This window comes from Pseudorca crassidens, chromosome X, assembly GCF_039906515.1.
Source record: "Pseudorca crassidens isolate mPseCra1 chromosome X, mPseCra1.hap1, whole genome shotgun sequence".
In the NCBI taxonomy this organism is placed as follows: domain Eukaryota; kingdom Metazoa; phylum Chordata; class Mammalia; order Artiodactyla; family Delphinidae; genus Pseudorca; species Pseudorca crassidens.
In genome coordinates, this window is record NC_090317.1 from 101,647,652 (window position 1) to 101,673,037 (window position 25,386).

The following is a 25,386-nucleotide window of genomic DNA, read 5'->3' on the forward strand; positions in this document are numbered from 1 at the left end:
CCTACTAGGCAAACTCTTGGGTTTTTTGTTTCAGTATTAGCTGGCTGCTATGGTCTGAAAATATCCCCCCAAAATTCATATGTTGAAATCCTAACCCCCAAAGATGATACAATTAGGAGGTGGGGCTTTGGGAAGTGCTTAAGCCATGAGGATGGAGTCCTCATGACTGGGATTAGAGTCTTATAACTATAATTAGTGCCTTGTAAAAGAGACTCCAGAGAGATTCCTGGCCCCTTCCATCCTGTGAGGACACATCAAGAAGTCCGCGACTCAGAAGCGGCCCTAACCCCACCAATTCTGGTGCCATGATCCTAGACATCCAGGATCCAGAACTGTGAGAAATAAATTTCTGTTACTTATAAACCACCCAGCCTATGGTATATTGTTATAGCAGCCTGAACAGACTAAGACAATGGCCATGTCACTGCCAATTCCATCTCCCGTCATAGAATCTTTTGCAAATAATCTGTTCCCATAACAGAATTATAGAAGCATAAAAATACTGTAACATGTTTTATTTTCATGGATGTTTCATTTATCTTGACAAATCAGAGCAAGCAACTCATTCCCATGATAATCTATTTCTGCGGTGATACCAGCACACAGGTGTCAAGGAGTAAATTGAAAAAAGATATAGTTCATGTCCAAATACTACATTTTTATATCTTTCTCAAAACAAAACAAAACTCTGTTTGATCTTATTTCTCCTGGAATTTCTCATTGTTAGTCATCAACAACCAGTTATATTTTGTCTCATTTCTATTTTTCCTCTTCTCGTTTGTTTTTTTCATTTTTTACTTGTTATATTAATAGAAATCAATACTTTCACACATATTTTAATAGTATTTATATTATTTTTTAGGTTACTATTGTATTCTTTCCTTTTTTTATATATAATATGAACTCATTTTAAACTCAAGTAATGCTATACACTGACACAGAAGACATGTGAGTGGCCCACAAGGAAAGGAGAGGGTTGAGTGACTTAGTGTAAACAAACAAGTCTAGTCAAGGATGCCAAATACAATTGTAATTGTCCACAAGCAGTTTTGATTGTACCCAAACCTGGTGCAACGTAGGAAAGGAAGGGTTACAACTAGAAATAAATCAAGTCCTTTATTGCTGATTTCACATTTTCCTGCTGCATAGGTCAAACAAGAGAGCACCCACTGACAATTTACATCTACACACACACAAAGATAGATAACTTACAAGTAGCTATAAATATAGTGGAGGACACCTGAAATGCCTCACTGGCACAAATTTAGTGAGCAAAATCTCACAGGGTGTGCTATCTCTGCAGGGTTCTTTATGTTCTTCTTATTGTCGGATTGAATTACACTTCTATACACTAGGTAAATCTCCCTTTAAACTACCTAGTAAATGTTGAACAATTCAAAATCTTAAGCAATGTGCAGCACTCCATAAAACTATAAATATATATAATTAATTTTATAATCAATTTTAGAACACTAGAAGAGCCACAGTCCAAACATTAAGAAATAGATTTCTAAGCTTTTAACTGTTGAAAGTGTTAAATAGTAAACTGGACTGAAAAATTATCAAATTGCATATGCATCCTCCCCAAAAGTCATGTAACATTTAAATTGGATTATGTATTTTTTCTTATTTTTAGTGACCCTTAAGCTAAATGCTTTTGTGGATAAAGGATGAAATTAAAAACACAGTTCCACTGTATGAAAACATAAAATCACAATATCGACTTATTAAGACAAGATATAACTTGATCTCAGCAAAATTAAAAACCTATAGATTAAATTACTGCTGAAACTCATTTATTTTCCTATTGAAGAATGTGTGTATGTGTGTGTGTCTGTCTGCATACCTCTGTACACATGAAAGATGCAGATGCAGGCACTGGATAAGAGAATGATAGACTTCAATGCTTCAAAATAATCTGTCACAAAAGGATTATTTTCTTTTAATTTTGAGGTTTTGTTTTTATCAAAATTATAAGAGTACATACTTGAGGAAATAAAAATAATCCTACAAAGTTTATTTTGAAAATCAGCATTCCCTTCCCTCCACCGATGTATACTCACACACACACACACACACACACACACACACACACAAACACACAGAAATCCAGATGCAATCATTTTCGACTCTCCTAGTTATTTCTTTTGGATTTACCTCAACACAGCTAAATAACCTACATAGAGTGTCATAAAACAAGCTTCAATAAATTTAAACGTATTTAAATAATACAAAGAATATTCTCTAATTACAATGTAATTATATTAAAAATAAATAACAGAAGGAAATATGGTAAATTCACAAATATGTGGAAATTAAGTAACATCCTAAATAACCAATAGGTCAAAGAAGAAATTACATGAGAAATTGCAAACTTTGATGAATGGAAAACACAAAATACCAAAACTTTTGGGATATGGGTAAAGCACTGCTTAGAGGGAAATCTATAGCTGTAAAACCTATACAAAAAATTAAGAGGGCTTCCCTGGTGGCACAGTGGTTGAGAGTCTGCCTGCCGATGCAGGGGACACACGTTCGTGTCCCGGTCCGGGAGGATCCCACATGCTGCGGAGCGGCTGGGCCCGTGGGCCATGGCCGCTGATCCTGCACGTCCGGAGCCTGTGCTCCGCAACGGGAGAGGCCACAACAGTGACAGGCCCGTGTACCGCAAAAAAAAAAAAAAAAAATTAAGAAAAATCTCAAATCAATACCTTCTACCTTAAAAAACAAGAAAAAAGAAAAGTAAACTAAACTCAAAGAAAGCAGAAGGAAGTAAATAATAAAAGATAAAGTGAAAATGAACAAAATCAAAAACAGTATAGAAAATCAATCAAAAGCTGAATCTTAAAAATACCAACAAAATGGACAAACCTTTAGATAGTCTAGGATGAAAGGTGAGATAATTTAATAAAATCAGAAATGAAATAGGCAACTTTACTACCTACCTTACTGAAATAAAAATAGTAAGAGAACACCATGAATAACTGTATGCCACTAAATTAGATAACGTAGACTAAATTTCTCAGGAAGAAATAGAAAATTTGATCACCTTTACCCATGAAGTGGGGAGAAGGTGGTCAAAAGGTACAAACTTCCAGTTACAAGATAAATAAGCCCTGGTGATGTAATATACAGCAGGGTGACTCTAGTTAATGATACTGTATTGTATACTTGAAAGCTGCCAAGAAAGCACATCTTAAATGTTCTCATCACAAGGAAAAATACTGTAACTATATGTGGTGATGAATGTTAACTAAACTTACTGTGGTAATCATTTCACTATATATATATATATATATCTAATCATTACGCTATACACCTAAAACTAATGCATGTTATATGTCAATTATATCTCAATAAAAAAAAGAAACATGGAGGGACTTCCGTGTCAGTCCAGTGGGTAAGACTCCGCACTCCCAATACAGGGGGCCTGGGTTCGATCCCTAGTCAGGGAACTAGATCCCGCATGCATGCCACAATTAAGAAGCCTGAATGGCGCAACTAAGAGTCCACATGCCGCAACTAAGAAGGTTGCATGCCGCAACTAAGAAGGTTGCATGCCGCAACGAAGATCCTGAGGGCCACAACACCTGGTACTGCCTGCCTAAATAAATAAATAAATAAATAAATAAAATTATTAGGAAAAAGAAAGAAAATACTAGTCTCATAATTATAGGTCTCATTAAAAAAGAAAGAAAGAAAGAAACATGGAAACTCACCTGGAAGAAGTATAGAGAAAACTATTAAAATATAGATGAAGCTGGGGGGTGGGGGAGTAGGGAAGGACTATTGGCCTTAGTTTACTCAAGGGAAGTCAGAGTACTAATTCTAGCAAAACAGAAAGTTCCCAAGAGAGAAAATATAAATACTAAAGGAACAGCAGGTCATATCAGAATGAGTAATAGGAAATTAAACCAACATTCATTGGGCTCCATCCAAAGCAGGACATTAGACAGAAGAAACTCATGTGAAATCTATATAAAATCTAAGAGGCAATACTGACAAAGAAAGAATTGAGAAATGAGAAAGAAGAAGAACTCTCCTTTTGTTGCAGATGCTATAAATTTTTACTATGAGAAATATATGCAAAACTTGAAAACAGAAAAGGCTACCCATGATTTGACCTGACACAGAAATGCTATTCATGTTTAAGGACTGGGATGACAGATATACTGTATCAAGTAATAAAATCATGCCACTTTCAATGATATAGATTTGGTTTTTTGAGTTGTCTTGTTCAGATGTGTATCTTTTTAATTCAATATAGTATTTCCCAATATTCTACAAAATCCTGACAATTTCTGTCAATTTCTTTTCTTTCTTTCCATTTTATTATGGGTTATATTTTATTAGTTTCTACAAATACCCTTGTATATGTAATTAAAGGCTTAAGCATATGGTAATTATCCCCCAACCAAACTTAATCCCAGAAGAAACAAACTGTGACTGCAAATTTCCCCCCTATGGATATGCAAAGTGGAACAGAAAAAAAGGGACTATATAAAAATGGTCATTGACATTTTGATGATGGCAACCTTATGAAACTGAAGATTCTGAATGCTAATGACTAGAAGGAAAGTAATAAGCCTCAAAGAAAGGATATGAAAATTTTGTGTCTATAGGCTAAAGAAATATATACTATTCTTCATCATGTTTGGATTCCTAAGATGGCATCATGACAAGCCAGGAGGCTAAGGACATAACATTTATGGCCTAAGCTCTGCAGATCACCAGCAGCTAGCCTTGACAAGTCCCCTGGCCTCACTGTGCACTGGCTTCTACAATTGGAAAAAGGAGAAAAATCTAAGGTCTCAATGCCTGTCTTATTGGATTCATATGGAAATTAAGTGACATTGGATATTAGGGCACTTTACAAACTCTAAGTACTATATAATTATCAACTAAAGGATTGTTATTATAATTTTAAATATAAAATTTGAATAGATCTAGTAGATTGAATTAGTAATTTAGAAAACATATGACAAAGCAAAGCCTGAGATCAGATGACTTCAATGATGAAATAGATCACTAATTTAAAGAAGAATTAACACAATTCTTTCAAAAACAGAAGAGGAGAAAACACTTCTCAACTCACTCTAAGAAGTCAGTATTACCCTGATACTAAAACCAGACAAAGACAGTTGAAGAAAACTATAGACCAATATTCCTTATGAACAGGGATGCAAAACTCCTCAAGAAAACACTAGGAAACTAAATCTAGAAACGTATAAAAAGGATTATACTCCATGATCAAGGGAGACTTATCCCAGGAATGTAAGGTTGATTTAACATACAAAAATCAATCAATATAATGTACCACATTAATAGAATAATGGGCAAAATCATGTGATCATCAAACTGCATGCAAAAAAATTTTTGACAAAATGCAACCTTCTTTCATGATCAAAATACTCAAACTAGGAATAGAAGGGAACTTTCTCAACCTGATAAAGGGAATCAACAAAACATTTTTTAAAATAACACTGCTAACATCATATTTAAAAGCGAAAGACATATGCTTTCCTCCTAAGATGAGGAACAAGACAAAGATCTTTGCTCTTGCTACTTCTATTCAACATTGTACTGAAGATTCTAGAAATCAGGCAGTGAAACAAGTAAAAGGCAACCAAATTGGAAAGGAAGAAATAAAATGCTCTATTTGCAGATGGCATGTTCTTGTACATAGGAAATTCTAAGGAATCTACTAACAAACCATAAGAACTAATGTATAAGTTAAACGTGGTTGCAGAAAAACTAGATCAATGTTTAAAATCAATTGTTTTTCTACACACTTGAAATGAATAATCTGAAAATAAAATTAAGAGAACAATTCCATTTACAAGAGCATCAAAAATAATTATTTAGAAATAAATTTAATAAGGAAAGAGGAAATTTGTACATTGACAACTACAAAACATTGTTGAAAAAATTAAGAAAGATTTAAATAAATGGAAAAACATCCTATGTTCATGGATTAGAAGACTTAATATTGTTAACATGGCACTACTCCCCAAATTGATCTAAAGATTCTTCATAATCCTTATCAAAATCCCACCCAGACTTTTTGCAGTAATTGACAAGGTCAGCCTAAAATTCATATGGAAATCCATGGGACACAAAGTAGTCAAAAATACTACTGGAGAACAAAATTGGTGGACTCACATTTTCCAATTATAAAAACTACAAAGTTATTATAATCAAGACCTTGTGTTATTGGAATAAGGACAGACATATAGATCAATGGAACATAACTGAATGTCCAGCAATAAACTTTTATATTTATGTTTAACTGATTTTAGACAGGAGTGTGAAGGCAATTTAATGTGGTAAAATAATATTTTCAATAAATGGTCCTGGGACAAATGGACATCACATGCAAAAGAATGAAACTGGACTCATATCACACATACACAAAAAATAATTCAAAATGGATTACAGACCTAAATGTAAAAGCTAATACTCCAAACAAAACTCTTAGAAACAAATATAGAAATCTCATGACTTGAGTTAGGTAATAGCTTCCTAGATATGATACCAAAAAGCACAAGTGACAAATGAAAAAGAGATACATGGGACTTTTGTCACATGTGTCTTTTATATTAGCAGATGATAATACCCAGTGTGAAGACAATGTGAAGAAAATACAGCTTGGTGCCACATTAGGATGTAAGCTTTCTACTATAATCCTAAAGTCAAGAATAATGCAGGAGGGGGCTCCCCTCGTGGCGCAGTGGTTGAGAGTCCGCCTGCCGATGCAGGGAACATGGGTTCGTGCCCCAGTCTGGGAAGATCCCACATGCTGCGGAGCGGCTGGGCCCATGAGCCGTGGCCACTGGGCCTGCGCATCTGGAGCCTGTGCTCCGCAAAGGGAGAGGCCACAGCAGTGAGAGGCCCGCGTACCGCAAAAAACAAAAAAAAGAAAAAAAAAAAGAATAATGCAGGATACCTAGTAGGTGCCCAATAAACATTTGTTGAATGATGATGATTGATGGAAATATAAACTGATACAAGTTTGGTGGTGATAATGTGGATATATGTACCAATAATTAAAAAGCACATAACCTTTCCTCACCAATTCCAATTCTAAATATCCAAAAGAAACAACAGAACAAGTCCTCAGAAATGAACATGCCAGTTTATTCACTGCACTGTAATTCACTCGTCGAATACTTATTGTCTGATATGTGCCAAAAAATATATTAATGCTACAAATATAATGTTGAACTATATATCATACTGTTTTCTTCCTTTGAATAATAATATGATTGATGACATACAGATATCTGACTAGATTAAGAAACGACATCTATCCTGGGTTAAAACGTGTGTTAAATTAGTATGTGAAAGATATTTCCCAACATGGCCTTAAAGCATATTGCTTCATAGGAAATTAGGAATAAGATAAGCCAAGAAAAATAACTGATCTTGTTCTAGAAATTCTAAACAAGGTAGTATGATAAGAAAAAAGTGGTAAAAATTATCATTATTAAAATAGAAGAGACAATAATATTTGCAATCTATTGTTTTGTTTTGTTTTTGTTTTTTTGCGGTACGCGGGCCTCTCACTGTTGTGGTCTCTCCCTTTGCGGAGCACAGGCTCCAGACGCGCAGGCTCAGCGGCCATGGCTCACGGGCCTAGCCGCTCTGCAGCATGTGGGATCTTCCCGGACGGGGGCACGAACCCGTGTCCCCTGCATCGGCAGGCAGACTCTCAACCACTGCACCACCAGGGAAGCCCTGCAATCTATTACAGTATTCCTAAAAAAAATCTAAAATAAATTGAAGGATAATTAAAAGTAACTGATGCTTAAAGTAAGATAAACAGTTTTACACCTCATTAACATAATTTATTTTCAAAATATTGATGAGAGCATAAAAATAATAAAACCCAATCATTTACACTGCACAAAACAGCATAGAAAAATTATTTCAAAATATTTCAAACTTTTGCTGAGCAGTATAAAATGCTTTAATAACATAAACGGCATATCTTTTTTCTGAATATGAAGCTCAATTTTATACAGAAACCACTTCTCTCTAAATTTTTTATTAATTTAATGCAACACAAACCAAAATTACCATAGAAGTTTTAGCTATAAACTCAAGAAAAAGATTCTAAAGTTCATCAAGAAAAATGGCCAAGGGGCTTCCCTGGTGGTGCAGTGGTTGAGAATCTGCCTGCCAACGCAGGGGACACGGGTTCGAGCCCTGGTCTGGGAGGATCCCACGTGTCGCAGAGCAACTGGACCCGTGAGCCACAACTACTGAGCCTGCGTGTCTGGAGCTTGTGCTCCGCAGCAAGAGAGGCTGCGACAGTGAGAGGCCCGCGCACCACGATGAAGAGTGGCCCCCACTCACCACAACTAGAGAAAGCCCACGCGCAGAAATGAAGACCCAACATAGCCAAAAATAAATAAATAAATAAATAAATAAAATTTAAAAGAAAAATGGCCAATGGTATTTTAAAAGGAAAAGAATATAGTTATCCTACCAGAGAATTAAAAGAATTTTAATAGTACCAACCAGGCCAAATTGTTAGCAAATAAATCATTACTGTTGTATGGTGGCTTGTTATGCAAGAAGAATCAAAGAATTTTAAGTGCAATTTAAAATTCACCTTTCACCTCTGAGGTTGGCAGAATATTACATACACATACATATATAATGGATGCAACCTAGTTATACCAAGAAAGACGACAGTAAGCAACATTTTACATTGTTACTAGTGGCTAATACTACTGGTATAACCTTTTTGAAGAGCAATTTGACAACGCATATCAATAGCCTAAAATATGTGCACAGAGTTTGACCCAATTATTCTACTTCTAGGATGATATAATGAACGCCTATAATGTGAAAACAAACAGTTATTTACAAGGATGTTTCTTACAGAATCATTTACAGAGTCAAAAAATGGAAAAATCTTAAGTGTACAGTAAGAAGGATTAGTTTAATAACTATAACATAGTATAGCCATAAAATATTATCCCTAAAAAATTAAATTGCATTTAGAATACTTAATGACACAAAAAGCAATTGATAACATTTAAATTAATACACTCAGCAAAAAAAATGCAGGTTAAAAATGTTCATAAAGTATTATTTCATTATAATTATAGACATAGAAATATAAGTATAGAGATAGAAGGAGAAAAAACAAAGATACCCCAAAATATAAACAGAGGTCATTGTTATGTATTAGGATTTATTTTGTATTCTTTCTTTCTGCTTTTCTAAACTTCCCATTTAATTTTGACAAGAGACTTTAATAATCAGGAGGAGAATATCACTGATATGCAAGATTGAAATATAAGATGATGCTGAGAAAACCTGCAAATCGTTAGGATACGTGGGAGTTGAGTAGGCTTTGAAAGCTATTAAAATACTGTAAAAATTAAAAAGATAAACATCCTCTGAATCTCTTCAAATAACTTGTTAATTATGCTTTTGTCTGAATTAGAAACACAAGTCACAGATTGTATTATTCAACAAATAATTGTAATACCTTGACAATATTTCATGCACTTCAAAATCCTTTGCTGAAAAGATAAAAGGAAAATGTAAATAATGTGTATTTTGATATTATCTGATAGCCCAAATTAGGCCAAAGGAAACTATTCCTAAAATGACTTTCAAAAAAAGCAAAGATGTTCTCTCTCTTCTGGATAACCCTGCTAAAGAGTATCTATCTAAATGTCACTGGTTCATGAATGTAGATGAATAATTATTACACAGTAAACCTGTAGAAATCAAATATAGTATGGTATACATCTTAATGTTGTATAATACAACTTAATGTTGTAGATAAAATTAAAATTTTTCATTTTCTTTAATATCAGAAGAGTAACCTTTGATATCTCATCCACTATGATTGTCAAAAACTAGAACAGACAAAAGAGTGAACTCTGTAGACATTATCATTCCATGTGAACCATATGTGCACAAAACCCACAAAATACATGCCAGCTAATGTACTGCACCTAAGAAGGCAAAATTAATCTTTAGCATTTTCTTAAATCTGAATGTGTCCTTAAATTTTCTTGACTTTTTCCTCCTGAAGGCTAAATAACAGCTATCATTGTTCCTAAAATAAGATTTTAATCTCAGTAAACTCTGTAGTTTAGTAACATTACTAAAAAATGGATTATTAAAGATGTACTCTGTTAGCATTCAATACACCTTCTTGTTGTGTTTTAATTCCTTTCCTTTAGTTGATTCTATCCTACACCTACTGGGTACAAGGCATCATGCTAGTTATGCTGGAATATAAAAAATGTTTTGACATAAGAGTTTCATACTCTAATTGCCATATAGCAGTTTGATTCTTGTTTGGGAGGATGCAGCGACATGCCTTTCCATATCATAGGTAGCAAGACGCTCTCTCTTTGGCACTTCTATTGCCTTCAAAGCAAAAGCATATCAGAGATTGCCCCTGAAATTTTGCCAGTGGTATCCCTTCCTCCTGGGCACATTCTAGGAAAGGTTTTTTTCTTTGATTTTCTTTGCTTGTTGTTTTTGTTGGTGTTTTTAAATCACCAAACATCGAGGGACACTACCCAAGAACCAGTGTTATAGCAACCCCTCTTAAATCTTCACAGCATGTCTTTGGTGATTTCAGGTGATGATTCTAAGAACATCAAGCATACCCCACTCAAATATAAGTAGAAAGCACATGCTGGCTCAAATATAAGTGATTTTGGGGTTAGCCTCAACTTTCCTCTCCTTCACAACATGTCATATCTTGAATTTTCTAGAGAGCATAACTGAGACCACAAGACCACGAAGGCTCCTTGTGTGTGCCCTCTGCACCTCTTGAGATACACTGCAAGCATGAAGCCAGACAACTCCACGATCATTTTACTGAATTAAAGGGTATACCCAGACATGCTCACAAGTAGAAAAAGACCCACTACAAAAAGAACTTAGGTGATCTTCAATAGCTTCTTAGTTAGGATTATCTTAACTCCACAACTCTCCAGTAATGTGAGTAATAGAAAGCTTAACTTACTTCTTTGGGAGAAAATGCTAGGCCACACTCCAGATGTCTCTCTCTCTAACTCCAAGGAATATATGTCAGGAAATGCAGTGTCTGTGAATTCCCCTATAAGAGCAGAAAAAGGACACTTTTTTTTTTTAAGCCAGATACATATCTATGATGCTATTGTTAAATGTGGAAATGAAACTTTGAGAAACCTCATCAAAATGTTCACAACAATCAAAAACCAGTCGCTAAAACATCTGTGCGGGGCTGCATAAGGTTGCTAGGTTAAGGAATCACTCTTAATGCCAAGATGCTAATCAGCAAAACTGGTATCCAAAAATGGAACAAATATATATTCAATCAGCAAAACAGAGAGGATAAACCTATTTTTTAAAATCTCCAAAGTTCAAGAATGATATCATAGTCATATTCAGATGAATATAAAAAGGTATAAAGGTCAAGATCAAATAACTGACTGAATCTTAGGTCTGAGAAAATTGAGACTCCCTCTCCAGTGAAGATGGAACAGGGAGAATCCAGACCTCCTCTGATGCCTTACGGAGTTCACAAAGAAGATAAACACAATTTCGTACAAGAAAACTTTTCAACAAAATGGTATCACTCCAGATACAAAGGCATTGGGTGGAGATACAGAAACAACTGTCAAATAGTAACACAAACTTTAGGGTCAAAAATTATAACCACTTAAATAAACTTCTAAAATAAGTTCCTGAAAGATCAAATGTTAGCTACAATAGAACCTCTGCCCTCATCTAAACAATTCTAAAAATCCTTTTTTCTCCCTAAAGTTTTCTGATTAATCCAAGGAATGATAATAATTTCAATTACCCTGTCTCAAAATAAACTTAAATAACTCATTTCATTCTCCTTCACCCTACTCAATTTCTCTCAACTTGATGTATGATATAAAAACCATTAAACAAAAGAAGAAAAAGGATCCATTAAGTGTTTATTAACACAAACATGTTTGTGGTGTGGGAAAAAATACATATATTATACAGCAAAGAATATCCACCTAGAATGGCTATATATCTCGAATACATAAAATATAATAAAAATAGATATTCTTAAGTATATTTGAAGTATATATAAACATATAGATTGTGAAATGCAATAATCCAAGACAGCATCAATAAATATTTCTTGAGCACCTATAATGTGCAGAGAACTATGTCAGACAACTCTAGCAGAAAACAAAAATTGGAACCATAGTCCTTGACCTCATGGAGCTCACAGCGTAGTAAGGGAGACAAACAAGTACAAAGCTTTTTGATACAAGGTACAATTTGGTTAGTGCTATAATAAAACTCACCTAATGTCCTAAAGGAGCAAAGGCAAAAAAAATAATTTCAACCGATTGGACAGGGGTACGAATGGGGCTAATGATTCATAGGAATGCAGGAGGTTGATGCTAATTTATAAAAGAGGGTAGAATCTCAGGCAGCAGGGACAGAAGAGGAGGAACTAGCCTAGGAGGAGGGAAGCCCAGTGCCAGAGGAAATGTGTAACACAATCTGGTTGCAGTAGAGACAGCTGATGGAGCCTACAATGGGAGAGGTGACTGGAAAGAAAAGGTGGCATCATAGCTAAACAGATCTCAGTATTTCCTCCCCCTTAAGTCATTCTTGTCCTGAAACGATAATGTGAAAAACCAAGTCTAATTTGTCACAGAAGGACATTTATGTTTTAACATACTCATAATAATAAAATACATTTTCAGGACATTTTAAGTATAAACTTTATTGCAAATTGTTAATAATTGTTAAGATCAACTTATATACATCCTAGACTGTGTCAGCAGCCTGCTGTTGAGAACCACTGCTACTGGTAACAGGAAACCAACAAAGCTTTTCAAGCAGAGGGCAGATGGGATAAGATCTTTGCTTGAAGGAGATCACTCTCTGGTATAGGTATGAGGATAAAGGCTTGGAGGCAAGGAAAGCATTTTAAAAGATGATCCAGTGACCTAGAAGGGAAGCTTGAGCTAGGGCTAAGGCAGAACTGTGGAAAGAAATGCATCTTGCCGAGTAGCTCTGCAGAATAACCAGGAAGAGCCTGTGATTCATTAACAAGGTGCATGAATGCATATGAGGCAGTCAGAGTAAAGTGTTAATGCAACTAAAGTTTCAACATCCAGATTTTCCAAAACAGAATATAAATCTCATATGGATTTCCAACTGCCTACTGTTATGATTCCTGGGCTATTCCACAGTCCCCTCAAACACAGCATGCTTGCCTAGATCTATTCCTTCCCTCACATTATATCAACTATGAATAGTCCCTCCCATCACATACGTCTTAGAGTCAAAAACTGGGAGCGATCCAAGACTTCCTCCTCCTCCTTAATACTGATGTCCGCTTGGTAACCACATCGAGGCATTGCTAATTTCTCAGCACCTCTGTACTCTCCTCCTTCCCGTCCCTGGTATCAATGTCTGAGCTCAGGCTCTCATCACTTCTCACCTGTATGGCCACCATACCTAATTGATCCCCCTGTCTCTGTTTTTGCCCCTCCCATACCCACCTTTTCCCCCAGCCCATTTTCAACTTTGCTCCAAAAGGAAAATTAGTGAAGTGCAAGCCTACTCATACCATTGCCTGGATATCAATCCTTTAATTGTGCTGCCTAACCTCTAGGATAAATGTCCAGAAAAAACTATTAGTTACCTGGGTCTCACTTGCCCCTCTATACTCTAGAGAGTCCAAACTACTTGCCACACTGACTCATTTCTAGGCCTTTACTTGCATTCTTTCATATCACCTTCTCTGTTTCTCTCCTTATTTCTTCTAAATTCAGATTAGGCATCAACTTCTCCAAGAAATCTTTCCTGTTGGTGATTCTCAGCTAGTTTCCCTTAGCATATGCTTCCTTAGCACCAGGTACTGACCTGTCTTGTAGCATCCACATGCTATATGGTAATAACCCAATTCTTTTTTTTTTTTTTTTTTTTTTTTTGCGGTACGCGGGCCTCTCACTGTTGTGGCCTCTCCCGTTGCGGAGCACAGGCTCCAGACGCGCAGGCTCAGCGGCCATGGCTCACGGGCCCAGCCTCTCTGCGGCATGTGGGATCCTCCCGGACCGGGGCACGAACCTGTGTCCCCTGCATCGGCAGGCGGACTCTCAACCACTGCGCCACCAGGGAAGCCCCTAACCCAATTCTTTGTCTCTCTCTCCTACTGTTATATAGGTGGTCTCCATTTGTCATTTAGATCCAATAGCCATCTTTCTCTGCTCTCCTCTGTCCTGACCTCTACAGACTGATTTATCTAGGTCCCTTGCTCTTCTGTCTCTGATTTGGTTCAACCACAGGGAAATGTCAGCAAGATATCAGAGAGTAGGAGGTATTTATGCCCTCATGTCTTCCCTGCCTTGGCTGCAATTCTGGCAAGGACAGCATTTTTTTTTTTTTTTTTTTTTTTTTACAGTTATAGCTTTTATTAGATGGCCCCTCTTTCAGAGTTTCACCACTCACAGGGCTTCAATAATATCTTGCCTCCTCTTGCTCCTTCCGGCCTAGAGGTAGAAGCAGCTTCCATTCCTTGTCAGTTTTTTTTAACCTGGCTCCCAGGTCCATACATAATTCCTTCACTAAATCATCTTCAGTTAAATGCTTTGAGTCATTTGTTTACTACTAAGACCCTAACTGATAAACTTACTGTTAACTTTTAGAGAACAAGTAAGATGTCTTATTATCTTTATACATTCAAAGTCTAGTATCTGGCCTATAATTGGTATTCAACAAATATGTACTGAAGAAGAAATGACTAAACCAACGGTTGGCAAACATTTTTCTGTAAGGGTTTATATAGTAAATATTTTAGGCTTTGCAAGCCATAAGGTTTCTGTCACAACTATTCAACCCTGCCATTCATGAAAGCATCCAGAAACAATATACAAACAAATGAGTGTGACTGCGTTCTAATAAAACCTTCTTTATAAAAAAACAGGTGTCAGGCCAGATTTGGCCCACATACTTTAGTTTGCCAACACCTGGAGTAAACAAATGAAATACTTTATAAAAGTGCATTTTTTTCAAACTTAATTTAACATAAAGATACCTAATATATAGGTAAACACAGAGAGAGAACTCTCCAAAACATTCACCTGAAATTCTTAAGCAATTAAAACTAGCAATTAATAATTTTATTTTCATTTATAGTATATACTTATGTATAATATACTTAACCTACTATATTATATCAATTAATAACCACAGTTATATGTCATGCATTATCAAAGTCTTCTGATATATATACATGTATTTCTAGAAATAGAACCATTATGGTTTATAGGATATAAGAAAAATATGGGGGACTTCCGGGAAGATGGCGGAAGAGTAAGACGCGGAGATCACCTTCCTCCCCACAGATACACCAGAAATACATCTACGCGTGGAACAACTCCTACGGAGCACCTACTGAACGCTGGCAGAAGACCTCAGACCTCCCAAAAGGCAAGAAACCCCCCACGTACCTGGGTAGGGCAAAAGAATAAACAGAGACAAAACGATAGGGACGGGACCCGCACCAGTGGGAGGGAGCTGTGAAGGAGGAAAGCTTTCCACACACTAGGAAGCCCCTTCGCAGGCGGAGACTGCGGGTGGCGCAGGGGGAAAGCTTTGGAGCCGCGGAGGAGAGCACAGCAACAGGGGTGCGGAGGGCAAAGCTGAGAGATTCCCGCACAGAGGATCAGGGCCGACCGGCACTCACCAGCCCGAGAAGCTTGTCTGCTCACCCCCCGGGGTGGGCGGGGCTGGGAGTTGAGGCTCCGGCTTCCTTCAGAGCGCCAGGAGAGGGCTGGGGTTGGCAACGTGAACACAGCCTGCAGGGGGTTAGTGCGCCACGGCTAGCCGGGAGGGAGTCCGGGTAAAAGTCTGGACCTTCCCAAGAGGCAAGAGACTTTTTCTTTCCTCTTGGTTTCCTGGTGCGTGAGGAAAGGGGATTAAGAGCGCTGCTTAAAGGAGCTCCAGAGAGGGGGGCGAGCCGCGGCTAAAAGTGCAGACCCCAGAGACGGGCATGAGACGCTAAGGCTGCTGCTGCTGCCACCAAGAAGCCGGTGTGTAAGCACAGGTTACAATCCACACCCCGCTTCCGGGGAGCCTCTGCAGTCCGCCACTGCCAGAGTCCCGGGCTCCAGGGACAACTACCCTGGGAGAACGCGCACGGCGCGCCTCAGGCTGGTGCAACGTCACGCCGGCCTCTGCCGCCGCAGGCTCGCCCCTCACGCCGTGCCCCTCCCTTCCCCCAGCCTGAGTGAGCCAGAGCCCCTGAATCATCTGCTCCTTTAACCCCGTCCTGTCTGAGCGAAGAACAGACGCCCTCCAGGGACCTACACACAGAGGCGGGGCCAAATCCAAAGCTGAGCCCCTGGGAGCTGTGAGAACAAAGAAGAGAAAGGGAAATCTCTCCCAGCAGCCTCAGAAGCAGCGGATTAAAGCTCCACAATCAACTTGATGTACCCTGCATCTGTGGAATACCTGAATAGACAACGAATCATCCCAAATTAAGGAGCCCTGTGGATGAAAGGCTCTTGGTGCTGCAGCCAGGAGTCAGTGCTGTGCCTCTGAGGTGGGAGAGCCAACTTCAGGACACTGGTCCACAAGAGGCCTCCCAGCTGCACATAATATCAAACAGCAAAAATCTCCCAGAGATCTCCATCTCAACGCCAGCACCCAGCTTCACTCAATGACCAGCAAGCTACAGTGCTGGACATCCTATGCCAAACAACTAGCAAGACAGGAACACAACCCCACCCATTAGCAGAGAGGCTGCCCAAAATCATAATAAGTCTACAGACACCCCAAAACACACCACCAGTCGTGGACCTGCCCACCAGAAAGACAAGATCCAGCCTCATCCACCAGAACACAGGCACTAGTACCCTCCACCAGGAAGCCTACACAACCCACTGAACCAACCTTAGCCACTGGGGACAGACACAAAAAAACAACAGGAACTACGAACCTTCTGCCTGCAAAAAAGGAGACCTCAAACATAGTAAGATAAGCAAAATGAAAAGACAGAAAAACACACAGCAGATGAAGGAGCAAGATAAAAACCCACCAGACCTAACAAATGAAGAGGAAATAGGCAGTCTACCTGAAAAAGAATTCAGAATAATGATACTAAGGTTGATCCGAAATCTTGGAGATAAAATGGACAATAGAATGGACAAAATGCAAGAATCAGTTAACAAGGCCCTAGAAGAACTAAAGATGAAACAAGCAACAATGAACAACACAATAAATGAAATTAAAAGTACTCTAGATGGGATCAATAGCAGAATAAGTGAGGCAGAAGAACGGATAAGTGACCTGGAAGATAAAATAGTGGATATAACTACTGCAGAGTAGAATAAAGAAAAAAGAATGAAAAGAACTGAGGACAGTCTCAGAGACCTCTGGGACAACATTAAACGCACCAACATTCGAATTATAGGGGTTCCAGAAGAAGAAGAGAAAAAGAAAGGGACTGAGAAAATATTTGAAGAGATTATAGTTGAAAACTTCCCTAATATGGGAAAGGAAATAGTTAATCAAGTCCAGGAAGCACAGAGAGTCCCATACAGGATAAATCCAAGGAGAAATAAGCCAAGACACATATTAATCAAACTGTCAAAAATTAAATACAAAGAAAACATATTAAAAGCAGCAAGGGAAAAACAACAAATAACACACAAGGGAATCCCCATAAGGTTAACAGCTGATCTTTCAGCAGAAACTCTGCAAGCCAGAAGGGAGTGGCAGGACATATTGAAAGTGTTGAAGGAGAAAAACCTGCAACCAAGATTACTCTACCCAGCAAGGATCTCATTCAGATTTGATGGAGAAATTAAAACCTTTACAGACAAGCAAAAGCTGAGAGAGTTCAGCACCACCAAACCAGCTCTACAACAACTGCTAAAGGAACTTCTCTAGGCAAGAAACACAAAAGAAGGAAAAGACCTACAATAACAAACCCAAAACAATTAAGAAAATGGGAATGGGAACACACATATCGATAATTACCTTAAATGTAACTGGACTAAATGCTCCCACCAAAAGACACAGATTGGCTGAATGGATACAAAAACAAGACCCATATATTTGCTGTCTACAAGAGACCCACTTCAGACCTAGAGACACATACAGACTGAAAGTAAGGGGATGGAAAAAGGTATTTCATGCAAATGGAAACCAAAAGAAAGCTGGAGTAGCAATTCTCATATCAGACAAAATAGACTTTAAAACAAAGGCTATTAGAAGAGACAAAGAAGGACACTACATAATGATCAAGGGATCGATCCAAGAGGAAGATATAACAATTGTAAATATTTATGCACCCAACATAGGTGCACCTCAATACATAAGGCAAATACTGACAACCATAAAAGCGGAAATCGACGGTAACACATTCATAGTAGGGGACTTTAACACCCCACTTTCACCAATGGACAGATCATCCAAAATGAAAATAAATAAGGAAACACAAGCTTTAAATGATACATTACACGAGATGGAGTTAATTGATATTTATAGGACATTCCATCCAAAAACAACAGAATACACATTTTTCTCAACTGCTCATGGAACATTCTCCAGGATAGATCATATCTTGGGTCACAAATCAAGCCTTGGTAAATTTAAGAAAATCGAAATTGTATCAAGTATCTTTTCCGACCACAACGCTATGAGACTCGATATCAATTACAGGAGAAGATCTGTAAAAAATACAAACACATGGAGGCTAAACAATACACTACTTAATAACGAAGTGATCACTGAAGAAATCAAAGAGGAAATAAAAAATACCTAGAAACAAATGACAATGGAGACACGACGACTCAAAATCTATGGGATGCAGCAAAAGCAGTTCTAAGAGGGAAGTTTATAGCAATACAATCTTACCTTAAGAAACAGGAAACATCTCGAATAAACAACCTAACCTTGCACCTAAAGCAATTAGAGAAAGAAGAACAAAAAAACCCCAAAGTTAGCAGGAGGAAAGAAATCATAAAAATCAGATCAGAAATAAATGAAAAAGAAATGAAGGAAACAATAGCAAAGATCAATAAAACTAAAAGCTGGTTCTTTGAAAGGATAAACAAAATTGATAAACCATTAGCCAGACTCATCAAGAAAAAAAGGGAGAAGACTCAAATCAATAGAATTAGAAATGAAAAAGGAGAAGTAACAACTGACACTGCAGAAATACAAAAGATCATGAGAGATTACTACAAGCAACTCTATGCCAATAAAATGGACAACCTGGAAGAAATGGACACATTCTTAGAAAGGCACAACCTGCCAAGACTGAATCAGGAAGAAATAGAAAATATGAACAGACCAATCACAAGCACTGAAATTGAAACTGTGATTAAAAATCTTCCAACAAGCAAAAGCCCAGGACCAGATGGCTTCACAGGCAAATTCTATCAAACATTTAGAGAAGAGCTATCACCTATCCTTCTCAGACTTTTCCAAAATATAGCAGAGGGAGGAACACTCCCCAACTCATTCTACGAGGCCACCATCACCCTGATACCAAAACCAGACAAGGATGTCACAAAGAAAGAAAACTACAGGCCAATATCACTGATGAACATAGATGCAAAGATCCTCAACAAAATACTAGCAAACAGAATCCAACAGCACATTAAACGGATCATACACCATTATCAAGTGGGGTTTATTCCAGGAATGCAAGGATTCTTCAATATTCGCAAATCAATCAACGTGATACACCATATTAACAAATTGAAGGAGAAAAACCATATGATCATCTCAATAGATGCAGAGAAAGCTTTTGACAAAATTCAACACCCATTTATGATAAAAACCCTGCAGAAAGTAGGCATAGAGGGAACTTTCCTCAACATAATAAAGGCCATATATGACAAACCCACAGCCAACATCGTCCTCAATGGTGAAAAACTGAAAGCATTTCCACTAAAATCAGGAACAAGACAAGGTTGCCCACTCTCACCACTCTTATTCAATATAGTTTTGGAAGTTTTAGCCACAGCAATCAGAGAAGAAAAGGAAATAAAAGGAATCCAAATCGGAAAAGAAGAAGTAAAGCTGTCACTGTTTGCAGATGACATGATACTATACATAGAGAATCCTAAAGATGCTACCAGAAAACTACTAGAGCTAATCAATGAATTTGGTAAAGTAGCAGGATACAAAATTAATGCACAGAAATCTCTGGCATTCCTATACACTAAGGATGAGAAATCTGAAAGTGAAATCAAGAAAACACTCCCATTTACCATTGCAACAAAAAGAATAAAATACCTAGGAATAAACCTACCTAAGGAGACAAAAGACCTGTATGCAGAAAATTATAAGACACTGATGAAAGAAATTAAAGACGATACAAATAGATGGAGAGATATACCATGTTCTTGGATTGGAAGAATCAACATTGTGAAAATGACTCTACTACCCAAAGCAATCTACAGATTCAATGTAATCCCTATGAAACTACCACTGGCATTTTTCACAGAACTAGAACAAAAAATTTCACAATTTGTATGGAAACACAAAAGACCCCGAATAGCCAAAGCAATCTTGAGAACGAAAAATGGAGCTGGAGGAATCAGGCTTCCTGACTTCAGACTCTACTACAAAGCTACAGTAATCAAGACAGTATGGTACTGGCACAAAAACAGAAATATAGATCAATGGAACAGGATAGAAAGCCCAGAGATAAACCCACGCACATATGGTCACCTCATCTTTGACAAAGGAGGCAGAAATGTACAGTGGAGAAAGGACAGCCTCTTCAATAAGTGGTGCTGGGAAAACTGGACAGCTACATGTAAAAGTATGAGATTAGATCACTCCCTAACACCATACACAAAAATAAGCTCAAAATGGATTAAAGACCTAAATGTAAGGCCAGAAACTATCAAACTCTTAGAGGAAAACATAGGCAGAACACTCTATGACATAAATCACAGCAAGGTCCTTTTTGACCCACCTCCTAGAGAAATGGAAATAAAAACAAAAGTAAACAAATGGGACCTAATGAAACTTAAAAGCTTTTGCGCAGCAAAGGAAACCATAAAGAAGACCAAAAGACAACCCTCAGAATGGGAGAAAATATTTGCAAATGAAGCAACTGACAAAGGATTAATCTCCAAAATTTATAAGCAGCTCATGCAGCTTAATAACAAAAAAACAAACAACCCAATCCAAAAATGGGCAAAAGACCTAAATAGACATTTCTCCAAAGAAGATATACAGACTGCCAACAAACACATGAAAGAATGCTCAACATCACTAATCATTAGAGAAATGCAAATCAAAAGTACAATGAGATATCATCTCACACCAGTCAGAATGGCCATCATCAAAAAATCTAGAAACAATAAATGCTGGAGAGGATGTGGAGAAAAGGGAACCCTGTTACACTGTTGGTGGGAATGTAAATTGATACAGCCACTGTGGAGAACAGTATGGAGGTTCCTTAAAAAGCTACAAATAGAACTACCATATGACCCAGCAATCCCACTACTGGGCATATACCCTGAGAAAACCATAATTCAAAAAGAGTCATGTACCAAAATGTTCATTGCAGCTCTATTTACAATAGCCCAGAGATGGAAACAACCTAAGTGTCCATCATCGGATGAATGGATAAAGAAGATGTGGCACATATATACAATGGAATATTACTCATCCATAAAAAGAGACGAAATTGAGCTATTTGTAATGAGGTGGATAGACCTAGAGTCTGTCATACAGAGTGAAGTAAGTCAGAAAGAGAGAGACAAATACCGTATGCTAACACATATATATGGAATTTAAGAAAAAAAAATGTCATGAAAAACCTAGGGGTGAAACAGGAATAAAGACACAGACTTACTAGAGAATGGACTTGAGGCTATGGGGAGGGGGAAGGGTAAACGGTGACAAAGCGATAAAGAGGCATGGACATATATACACTACCAAACGTAAGGTAGATAGCTAGTGGGAAGCAGCCCCATAGCACAGGGATATCAGCTCGGTGCTTTGTGACCGCCTGGAGGGGTGGGATAGGGAGGGTTGGAGGGAGGGAGACGCAAGCGGGAAGAGATATGGGAACATATGTATATATATAACTGATTCATTTTGTTGTGAAGCTGAAACTAACATACCATTGTAAAGCAATTATACTCCAATAAAGATGTTTAAACAAAAAAAAAAAAAAAAGAAACCACAGGGGTGTATGCTGAGTGTGCCCATGGAAACAGGGGCCTGCTGGAACTAGGCTTGCTTTCCCATTTTGAAGGCTGCATTCATGCTGCCTTGAAGCTACCTGACATTCCCTGCTCTTGACAGGCCTGTCAACCCTGTAAGAATGCTTCCGGGAAAATTATGAGTCTGTTCTGTCTAACCCAGGTGCTTCCGCGGCCGCGGTTGTGGTCCGCCTGACAAGCTATAGAGCTAAAGGGAACCTCAACGTGAAAACTTGCCTTCAGGTTAGGCCCCTAGTAGCCGTGCAGAAAGGGAAGCGGGCAGCTGTTTCCATGAGTTCTTAGTCGCTTATATGCTTGATGTGAAAGGAAGTGCACTTTAAAAAAAAAAAAAAAAAAAAGAAAAATATGCATTGAGTCATAAGTCAAAAATACTTAAGAATAATTGCCCTTGACTTACAGTATTTGCTTAACATTATTCCTTAGAGCAAACTTAAAACTGTTTTACTTTTACAATAATATCATAATGGTATAAAATATATACCTGATTTGTCTTTAAAATCCATAGAAAAACCTTCAAAGTCTTGCAGATTAAACTCTACTCTGGCACGTGTTATACCTTTGCTTTTTACTAAAAATGGAATAATCTGGGTAACGCCAACATAGGTGCTACTGAAGTTAAATACATCCTAAAACATAAAAAAAGAAATCATAATTAGAAGGTAGAGTAACAATTTATGAAAATAATGTAAACGAAAAATTACATTGCAAAACAGTAGATCTTAAAAGTCCTCATTATGAGAAAAAAATTGGTAAGTATGTTTGGTGACCAATGATAATTAGACTTACCATGGTGACCATTTCACAATATATACAAATATTGAATCATTATATTGTACACCTGAAACTAACATGTTATATGTCAATTATACCTCAATAAAAAAATACACTCATGTTTATCAAGGACATTATTACAGCAGTATTCTATACAAATTAGTTAAATTTTCCTTCTTCCCCCTCCCTCTTATATGTAATCAGTTACCAAATCCCATTAATTCTGACTTCTTCACCTCTTAACTTTATTGTAATTGTATAAAGTTAGTAACTCATCACTTTTTTTTTTTTTTTTTTTCCTGTACGCAGGCCTCTCACTGTTGTGGCCTCTCCCGTTGTGGAGCACAGGCTCCGGACACGCAGGCTCAGCGGCCATGGCTCACGGGCCCAGCCGCTCTGCGGCATGTGGGATCTTCCCGGACCGGGGTACAAACCCGCGTCCCCTGCACCGGCAGGTGGCCTCTCAACCACTGCACCACCAGGGAAGCCCAGTAACTCATCACTTTTCATTTCATTGCTAGATTTGACTTTCTCCAATTCTCCCCTCCACATCTAAGTCACAGTTAAACTAATTAAAAATCTGACCACATCATTTCCTGTCTTAAAATTTGATGATTCTCCTCTACAGGAGATCTACAGGACAATGTCAAGTTTGTTAGCAGGGCTCATAAAGTACACCATGACCTTCCCCTGCCTCATGTTCCAGCCTTACCTAGCTCCACTCTCACCCCTATAACTTCATATTTCAGCAAGCTGTATGACTTGTCATTTCCAACCAGTACCTGGCGCTTCTCCCTTCTGTGTCTTTATCAAGGTGTCTCTTCTGTCAGAAGGCCCTTCTCTAACTTGTAATTGCCTGATAAAATACTATGCATCCTTCAAATACCAGTTGGATAAGCCACAATTAATTACAATATGATCGGGACTACTTCTGTTGCTTATGTTTATTCACATTATGACATCATAATGTCCGTTTATTTGTCTTTTTATGTCTCTTCTAGTGGACCTTAAGTCTCATTCATTTTTACATCTCTAGCACCTATCTGACATCTAGCTTAAATACATAAGGAATGTTTACTGAATGTATCTTAACTTTAGCTTATATGCCAGGCATGTGTACCCCACAAAACTCTGCAGGATTCCTCTTCTGGTAGAGTAACTATATATACTCTACAGTTCCTTAGTAAAAGAATCACATACACCATTAAAAGAGAAAGAGGCAACAGTATCCTAATGCTGAGAAAAACATGGCATTAAGGTCAACTGTCCACTATTTGCTTCACTTAAAATATCAACCCAGTTCTACAGGTGAAATTTGTGAAATCCAAAACAGGTAGTGAAAGTTTGATGCTTCGTATGCAAAAAATCACTCCTCTTATCCCATTTCTGGTCTTTCCCATAGGTTAATTTGGATAAAATTTCCTAATTGTTATTAAGACACACAGTCAATGCCACACAGTTATTAGATATATTGCTAACAATATCTGGTAATACTAGAATATTGTTTTTAAAAGGTAACTGGGCATCAATGTTTAAAAATCCAACATAATTAAGAAATATTGATAAATATATATTAAAGTCCTATAAATTACTCAGTTATGCCATAACATGCAAAGCCTGCCACAAATATCTTTAGGACTAGGAAATGCAGTATTTAAAGTCTCCATCTTTGTCTAACATTGTTCAAGGAGGGACACCATATCAACTGAAAAAAAGCACTCTGGATACTACAGGAATCACCACTGTCTTGGACAAGCTAGCTTAGTATCCATCAGTCTATCTGGACTTACCATGCCTTCAACACTGAATAAAAGAAAGGTTAGAAAATTGTAACTTAAAGCCTAGAATTGTGGTGATGCCGTTAAAGTGCAGACTAGTGGTAAGGCCCTACCTGAGGCAACCAGCAGCCTCATCAATTTCTACTCAATTTAGTTCAGCACCAGAATGGTACTAGGTACTGGGGATAGAAAAACAAAAGGGCAGATAACCTGAAAATAATATGACAATTGCTACAATGGAGATGTTCCCGGAGTTTAAGATGTTTGTGACATCTAGTAAATGTCACAAGAGAGGGGAATATGGGCTTGCTTTGAAGGATCAGGGAAAGTTTCTTTAGGTAGGTAAGACCAGATCTAACTCTGAAAGCTTGGACAGAAAAAAAAAAAAAATAGCATGTATGTGCACTCTATCAACTGTAGAACAAAATTTCATTAGGGTACAGAACAATAATTCAAAAAATAAATTTGATTATAGTTCAGAAAATGTAAATCAATACCATAGTGGGGTATTTTACACTCAAAAGATTGGCAAACATTGTGTCTTATAATACAACTTATGGAGCAACAGAATGTGGATCAATGGAAACATGAGAAGAAAATATGGAAATTAT

At 37.6% G+C, this 25,386-nt stretch overlaps 1 protein-coding gene across 1 annotated transcript in view; it reads right to left on the reverse strand.

Annotated features, from left to right (window-relative positions):
- Nucleotides 1–25,386, reverse strand: part of CFAP47 (cilia and flagella associated protein 47) — a 520,230-nt gene that overhangs the window by 373,656 nt on the left and 121,188 nt on the right. The window contains 3 exon segments of the mRNA XM_067722746.1: nt 11,009–11,042; nt 11,044–11,101; nt 22,708–22,852. Coding sequence (XP_067578847.1) covers nt 11,009–11,042; nt 11,044–11,101; nt 22,708–22,852 — 237 coding nt within the window.